Genomic DNA, 8936 nt, shown 5'->3' on the forward strand with positions numbered 1-8936 from the left:
ATGATTTCAACTAAAATAATAATTTTTGGTATACTTGTGGTTTCTATTTCTTCAAGTAGCCCAGTAGTGAATGGTAGGAATGGAATATTTATGCCTTTCAGTGAAACTTTGGATACTGTAGAAAATGTCATAACAAATGTAGCTAAATCTAAAGTTAGTATGACTTATCTATACGATTACTCATTTTTATACTAAAAAATGCTAATTTCTTTTTGATATACATTAATTATTTGATATAATTCCATATTCTAGGATCAAATCTACAAAGACTTTTTTAAAAACAAGAGTAGAAAAAATTGAGTTCGAGCTTTTAAATTTTAATCAAGTTTTCTCACTTTTATATTGTTCAAATAATAAAATTTTTGAAAATTAATTTTTGTATGATATTAGTAACATGGTCCCAAATATTGTAGAGACATAACAAATACATTCTATTTACTCCCTTTGTAACTAATTCCTGGTAACAAGTTTTTTGTTTTTTCTGTCTTGAGCCAAATTCTCACTTGATCTTCCCTCTTTTATCAAAATTTTTCCTTGTTTATTGTTCCACGTTGCCTGTGCTTTCCTCTTTTTTTTCCTGCCATTTCACTTAACTCCAAATCAACTTAACTGGTTCTGTAAGTGAGAAGTGGTCTGTAAGTTACTTTGTAGTCTTTTACTTTTGTTTCTTTGGAAATACCTTTTTTGTTTGTTCAATTTTTTCCTCCACATCTGCCATTATCATAAGTTTCGTTCTCTTTTTGTCTACTTTCATTTCGTTTTCTGTTCTCAAATTTTCTTGCAGATCCTTCTAGTTTCCTTTCATCCATAAAATCTGTGAATTGTAATTGGTTCAGACTGCATCCTTGTCGCACTCCTTCTCATATTGTAAACGTCTCTGAATTTCTCTTTCTACTTCTTATTATTTCTTTGTAGAAGCATTTTGTGACTTGTTTTAATTTGTAACATTTCTTGTCTTATATTTTTTCAGTTCGAAATCTGTTTCCATGTCTATGAATGCAATGTATACTGGTTTGGATCTATTTGGATTTTATCGTAGCTTGTAGACTTGTTTTGACTATTTGTTCAAAAATCTTGTTTGGTTCATATAAGACCGATATTCCTCTAGAATTATTGCAGTCTTTGCTATCCCTTTTCATACACAGGTAGTATCTTGAGGTCGCTTTTTTCCTTGTTCTTTACCATATCGGTTGTGATTTCATCTTATCCAAGTGCCTTTCTATTATTTACCCGTTTTATTGCTAGACCTACTTCTTTTTAGTTATAAGATCTTCTTTAACTTCTTCATTTTCTTCTACTTCAGTATTTTCCTCTTCTTTCCCTATTTGCAGCATCGTTTCACTGCATATTTTATTTTTTGTGTCAAGCAGTCTTTGAAAATATACTTTCTGGTTCTTAATTGACATATTTTCTATCTTTTGGTTACCTCTAAGACTTTTCAATACTCTATACAAGAGTTTTTAGTTTATTATGAACTCTATCTTCAAATTCCTCTGTTAAATCAAAGCATAACTACCAGTAAACGTGTTAAAAAAACTTGATATGAAAAAGATTTCAGATACGGAGCTAACTACATCGTTTATTTTCACTATTTCTGAGCTCATCTAGACCCAGATAGACAGAGATATTATGTGTTCAAAAATTTTAGGCTGTCACTCCAGTTGCTCCGGATTCTGGCCGGACTAAAGCAGTTTTAGAATCTCTATCAAGAGAATCTCTTCCTCTTCAAATTGATAATAAATACGGTAATCTACAAGAATTTGTTGCAAATATATTTAAACCTCAACCAATCGTTGATACATCTCGAGAATATGAAAAATATGGAAACGATGCTGAAAAATCAAGAAAATTATCAACTGCGATTATTGCGGGTTACGAAGGTTTTTCTAACATCTTGAACACCGCCGTTGAGGTAAAATTTTTTGTATAATTTCAAATGTTGATGGATTCTCAGCAGCTAACTAAAATTAAGTACAAGAAAATAAAAACAATTGTCTGTCTAATAGTCTGAAGGAGGAATTTATAAGAACTGATTTCAAAATAAGTTTTAGTCTTGAGAAGATTATTTGGAATCTAATAGTTTCTAGTGTTTCATTAATTCCATTTTATCATTTTAGGTGCCATTTATTAAAGCCAAACAATTCGGAAAGACATTGACCACATCGTTAAATACTATTGGGGACAAATTAGTAGGATTATCCTGAATAAAAAGTAGAAATTTACACTGTAAATTATATTGTTCTGTAACTTTATTATAATATATTTTTATTTATTACAAACATGAGTTTTGATTCCTATTGGAGAAAATAAAACATTGCTTCAGGTTTGAGGATTATCCCCATCTCAATATCTGCAATTTTGGCCGTTTTGTATGGATGGTATTTTCGCCTTGTAGAGTTTTCACAATCAAATCAAAGACTGTTAAATTTTGTAGTTTAAGTAGAAGAGTCGGGTGATTAACTAAGAAAAACACATTTTTTTTACCAAAAATCGAGTTTTAATCGATTTAATCTCCGTGTTTGTAGAAGGATTTATCTTCTGCCTCAAAATAAGCTTCTGTTTCAGCAATTTCGACCTGAATTTCTTATCAGGGAGTATTTTTTTGAGTTTGCCCAATTGCCAGTAGTCACCGGGGGCTAGATCTGGACTATACGGTGGATTAAGAAGCAGCTCGAAGTCTAATTCATTCAATTTAACCATCGTTGCCATCGACTTGTGTGAATCGATGTATTGTCTTGGTAAAATAGTGATTTTGTCCTCAACATATGAGGCTGTTTTTGCATTCAAACGACCCAACTACTCTATGTAGTATTAGCCATTGATTGTACCGTCCTTTCGAAGATAGTCGATGAACAATTTGCATGCGCATCCCAAAATACTGAAGCTATAACCTTCCCAACTGACTATTTGTGTCTTTGGACGTGGTTCACCGGCTGCAGTCCACTCAGATGATAATCGTTTTCATTCTGAAGTGAAGAGATGGATCCATGTTTCATCCATCTGATTTATTACGTATAAACATGACCCAATGCTGGTCTGAATCTTCAGCACGTTGTTGTTTTTGATTGCCTGTGAGTAAACGCGCCACCAACTTTTTTCATGGTCAAATTGTAAACACACTGCTTGTCTAATATGTTTACGGCCTTAGCGATTTCAATTTACGTTTAGATATAACCAATTTGTGGATTTTTTCGATGTTTTCTGCAGAAACCACCTCAATTGGACGATCAGAACGATCACCATAATCGTAGTTTGTATGACCACGTTTAAATTCAGCAAATCGATTACAAATAGTTCTTTTTGATAAAGCAAAGTCAGGACAACAGTTTTGAAACCATTGCTGATATTGTACATTATTTTTTTATCGAGAATCAATAATAAATCAACACACGAAATTATTTTAAATGCATTCTTTTGAAAATAACAAAAATAGCTTCACTTAAATGGCTGTCACATTTTTCTGACCAATCGAAATGTCAGGAAATCTTACACTTAGTCTTTTGAAAGTTGGTACTTCTCAAACGTCATATGGATTTGATAATGGCAGCGCCATCTGTTTGTGGGTCACATGACTAGTTGAGAGATGATCCATTGTTTTGAGAATAACAAAAGTAGCTTCACTTAAATGGCTGTCACTTCTTTATGACTTAGCGAAAACATATGAAATTGGACAAATATTCTTTTCAAAGTTGGTACTTCATAAACGTCATATAGATTTGACAATTGCATCGCCATCTGTGTGTCAGTCACACGACTTAATGAGTGATTTCTAATGCAAGAATTTTAATAGAGAATAATCAGAATATTTCCTACAATTTCCATAAATGTATCTGAAGTTTTCAGCCTATTATTGGTCTTTTATAATTTGTACATACCTAGAAAAAAGTTTGAACGGACCAAAAATTTTATTTTGATTTCAAGAAAATTTTCCTTATAAATTTCACCCAAAATACGATTTTAAGTTTTTCTATTTAGTAAGGAAAGACAACAAGTTGATATTTCTGGAGCCACTGGTGATATTTATATTTAACACACTGTTTACACAACCCCTAGACCAACATTCAAAATTATATGTCTGAAGCGAGTTTCGATAAGCAAGTTATCGTCTTCAGAGACTGAAGATAAACTGAAGACGATAACTTATCGAAACGCGCGTCATACAGTGTAATTGTGATTGTTGATGTAGTTATGGTGTAAACAGTGTGTTCAGTAAGGAAATACAAGTTATGTATTCTGAACAGTTTACTTAATTGCAATTTGCAAGGTGTATAACCGATATATTTTAGTTATTTTATTATTTATTTATTCGTTTACGAAGAAATACATCGTTCGATAAAGAATATATCTTCGTTAAAATGTTCAATCTTCAACGGAAAATATTACGTCAGCCAAAATAGAAGAGCGTCTGAAAGGGCATCATAAGGACTGAGTTGTTGAGGCAAAAAGTTTCAGATAAATGCCTTATATTCGACTGTGTAATCATTTCTTATCATCTATCGTATATTGATGATGCAAACCACTTTTGTCAACTATAACGCCGCTATCCTCTTACGTGGATTGATAGGTTTCCATTTCCATTTGATTTTGACTATTTCTGTAGCCTCTTTCCAAGTTCCATGTCCGTAAAGGTCTTTCTGATTATGTTTGTTGTTGGTTTCCGTGATTTTTGACCTATTCACAGATATTTACGCTTTGTACTTGTTGAACACCATATTTTATACATTTCTTTCGATGTCATTTTCAGTACCATCTTGTTGTACGCCTAAATTATAAAATTGTTTTATTCTCTCCATGAATTTTGCTTCTAAATAGATGTAGTTTTCGATTTTAATGATTTCAAATAGTTTCCAGTTCATTCTTGATTTTTAATCATCGGTTTTTTCATTATACAATCTATTAAAATGTTTTGTTTGAATTGTATGTTGCCAGTTCCTCAAAATTTCTCAATTACGGTTATAAACAGAAAGTTTAATGTACGCAGTGAGATATTTTTTTATTAAAAATTTCGATCAAATTCCATTGATTATTCGTAATAGGTTTTAAAAAATCCCGTTGGAAAGCTTTTGATATTGAAAATCGAGTTTTAGTCAGCGATTAACTAATGAGTTTCCGTATGTCAGTCACGTAGATAGCAGGAAGCAAGCTTCCACTGCTGCAATAGCGATTAGATAAATATCACTCAATGTACACTATATTAACATAACCGCCACCAACGTTTAAACGGCATTGCGATAATCATTTGCGAGGTTATTTTGAATATCAAACGATTACGTGAATCTCGTTTATTATACTAAATATTTGTAGATGATGCTTGGAAATAGAAATTGTTTGGAATTATACGATGCGAACATCACCACAAATAGGCTCGTTCACATTAACATTTAATGGAATGAAAGAGGAGATTCTGCATTATCATTTACGACTGTAAAATTTTATGCAGTTGAATTCGACTGACGGCGACCAAGAAATCATTACAGAATAAAACTTCTTGTTACTTTGTTAGGTCGATAACTTTTTGAGTAATCCTTGTATACAAATAAGTGAATTCAAATTTAGTAGCTAACAGGACTAATAAATAAAAAAATAAATATAAAAAAAATAAAATAATAATAAATAAATAAAAAAACTTGGTGGATTGGTAGCTCGTAGCAAGCCTCAAACCCCCCCAATCTCTTCAAACCCTATCAAAACTACCCCTGTAGTGTTCGCCGATACCCTAGGAGGAAGGATATAAGTTTCGATCAATTGCTCTGAAACTTGGCACAATAAAATCATAGTTATCTACATAATTTTGTAGATTTTGGATTTATATACTTGATGGTCTGTCTTTGCTCTACTTTTCGAATTTCCCTCCAGGTACCAAGGCTAAGGAAGGCGCGAGCAAAACAAGGAACCTTATGAAGAAATCAGAGCATATCGTCCAGGCGTTTGTAAGCGTTCTTTTCAATTGAAAGAGCTTGATTGAGTTTTATGGTGAACTTTAGAGCAACGCAGAACAATCATTCGTATCCATACTTTAAAATTGGTACCACTATTATCATTTTTGTGTTTAGATCTATTTGTTTGACCACAGCAATCAGTTCAGAATTTGTGTGGCATCGTCCTCGTCGCCGCCAGCAATAATAACTTTGAGTTGTTAATCATTTATCCTCAATTCCCATAAGATATTTTCCAATTTGACTACACTTTTTGACTTTCCCTATATGTTCCGAATAGATCGAACATAAACATTGCTGAGGTCAGATTTCGTCAATATATCAAAAAGCGTTTTCTAGAATTTCCTAAATAATGTCTATTTTAGCCTAAACAACCATTACTTCACTGCAACAACTTTTCGTGATTTTTCTAAGGATTTCGATTGTATTAATCATAATATTTTGATCAAGAAATTGAAGTACTACGCTTTTAGGGGGACACATCTCGCATGGTTTAAGTCATAGCTTGATACAACGACGAATCTTCAAACTGCAAAAGAGAACTTTTGGATATTTACTCGTACTTAACAGCACGGACTTCTTCAACTGATTAAAAATTTTGATTCTTCCTTATACATCTTTGAATTCGTTTGCCTAATTCGTAAGCACGCTTCTCCACGTTAAGATTAGTTGAGGGCTCAATATTTTATAATGCAAAAAAATGCACAATCATTTGCCAATTGAAATCATCGCATTCCGCAATAATTTGAGGGCATATTTACAGGAAAGTCGGATGCACTGTTATCAGATTTTTATAATTTTTCTCTAATATTTACCTAGGAAATATATATGCGATACGACACTGGAACGAGCTATAAAAAAACATATAATTGATCCACTTTACTTCGCGAAATTTCATTAACCTTTCCAAATCCCAAACATGGTCGCGTTTTATAAAGAAACAGGGAAAATTTATTTTACTCATTGCAACCCGCGCCCTGGGATATTAATTATTATATAACCTGTTGTGTTCTGAAGGGGAAAGTTTAATGTTCCGCTTCTTGGAAGTTGCTGATAAAAATTAGCCACGAAAAGCTCCGCCCGCTGGGTTAAACACCAACAGGTTTCGTTTTATCTCTTGAACAGAATTTATATAAATTCAAGAAATTTGTCATGGAATAAATAAAGTTCGTATTTTATCATAACATAATATGTTTAACTAATTTTTATTTAAACGTTTTGTCCTTGAAACTATGACTACAAATCCAGCAACAAGTCCTAGAATCCCGTTTGATTTTCACGCTTGAAACCAGTTTCGTTTTCAAAAGTTCTCATTAGATCGATACGCCCGAAAGGAAATAAGTTATTTTATTCAGGTCAGCTTTTTTCAGTTCGAAAATGACAAGCAGCAGCTAGATTGTAATTTGAGGATCACGACACCTAGGGGCAAGGAAGCAATGGCAGATCACGGCTGCATCGCCTCTACCAGAATACCCAAACAGCGTCTGACAGTAACGACGACATAAATTCTCCCCTGAGACGGCCTGGGGACGGATTGCAGTCTCTTTTTCTTATGGTCGCAACTCTCTAAGAGGGTATCGGTAGCAACGTATAGGCCAGTCATCCAAATACATTTCGTACTAATAAAAAATAAATAATGTCATTTTTTTAGCCCATTGTATTCTATGATTTCAGTCTAAGGTTCAGCAAGTTCTTAAAAACCTTGATAGAACTTTTCATAGATGATAGAACTTATCACTTTATCTTTTTCCTGTGCAATCTAATGGTGCAAGGTCTGGACTGAATGTTGGATGTGAGTAATATCAATATCAAGTATACTAAATATTCATTATTACACCATATAAACAACGAGATCATGTACTGGAATCTAAATCTCTTTGCTGTTGGCTCTGGTAATTATCCTTGCCATGATGTGAAAATTTCGAGTAGTAAGAACGGCAATGAAGAAAATAACAAGTTTTAACCAGTTAGCATATGATATTTACCTTTGTAAATAGATGCTAGACTTTAAACTACATAGCGTACGTATTTAATGAAGTCCAATTTGCTCAATTTGGGTATTTTCTTGTATAATATACTTAATCAGAACTTGCTTAGCTGTTTATTGACAGAATATACGTTTTTTCCTGATACTATTGAATTTGTAATGTTTTGTAACTTTTTGAAGTTATGGTGCACAAGATTTAGTGCAGCAACAATAAAAATTGATTTACCTGCAATGGTTTTAGTGTCCAGTATATTAAGGACTTTCAGTCCTTCTCAACTTCGATATATGCTTTGAGATAGCTCGTTGCGATGTTACAAAAAGTCTGGAACTCCTTTAAGCTATAGGGATTATGCTGGATAAGGTCATATTAACATAATTAGATGCGGGAAGATCTGTTTGATCGAATTGAAGCAGTGAGTTCCTGTAGGATAGAAATCAAGATATATATGTAATAGATTTATTACTTCGTTGGGTTTTCAGTCGTCAGCAAATCAAATTAGCTCTATTAATATGAGAAAGTCATGCCAGTCTGGATCAGTAGCTAGAAGATTAGAAAAGGAGCGAAAGAGGACATTTAAAATACTGAAATTTTTTCTTCCCAATTAAGACTGATAATTGGCGTCGCCTTAAGGAATTCCCTATAGAGTTTACTTTATCTTGTTGTACATTCTTTGCTGGTGCTTATTGTTTTGTTAGTACTATCTTAATATTGTGGATCAAAAGATATATTGTGCTTATTGAATATGAGAAAACTGAAGGAAGACATTTCGAATAAGGAACTGCCTTATTTATCTTTTTCTATATGAAGACTGTCATCCAGGAAACTGGACGTTATCAGTTTCGATTTTCAAAGTATTCAAAGTTTGTTGTGAATAGGGGACGTTATTGGATATTTAATACATTTCCAGAGGTTTGTTTTTCGAAGATTTTTACACATAAAAATAAATATTTATTATTATAAAATCGGAGGAATAATCAATATCAATGAAAATATCGAATCGTGAACATAAAAG

General features: G+C 32.7%; 1 protein-coding gene across 1 annotated transcript; it reads left to right on the forward strand.

The window, feature by feature from the left end:
* LOC130452010 (uncharacterized) lies at positions 1–2284 on the forward strand. Its single transcript, XM_056791369.1, has 3 exons — positions 1–153; positions 1649–1912; positions 2118–2284. Exons 1-3 carry the CDS (start codon positions 1–3, stop codon positions 2202–2204), a joined length of 504 nt encoding a protein of 167 aa, XP_056647347.1. The 3' UTR covers positions 2205–2284.
* Positions 2285–8936: the final 6652 nt, after the last annotated feature.

Source organism: Diorhabda sublineata, unplaced genomic scaffold, assembly GCF_026230105.1.
Source record: "Diorhabda sublineata isolate icDioSubl1.1 unplaced genomic scaffold, icDioSubl1.1 Dsub_111, whole genome shotgun sequence".
Lineage (NCBI taxonomy): Eukaryota > Metazoa > Arthropoda > Insecta > Coleoptera > Chrysomelidae > Diorhabda > Diorhabda sublineata.

Bases quoted from the DNA above. Each gene is read 5' to 3' on its own strand.
- LOC130452010 (XM_056791369.1), top strand. From the start codon at position 1: ATGATTTCAACTAAAATAATAATTTTTGGTATACTTGTGGTTTCTATT. The intron at 154-1,648 runs GTTAGTATGACT...CAAAAATTTTAG, and splicing joins CAAATGTAGCTAAATCTAAA to GCTGTCACTCCAGTTGCTCC. The intron at 1,913-2,117 runs GTAAAATTTTTT...TTATCATTTTAG, and splicing joins TCTTGAACACCGCCGTTGAG to GTGCCATTTATTAAAGCCAA.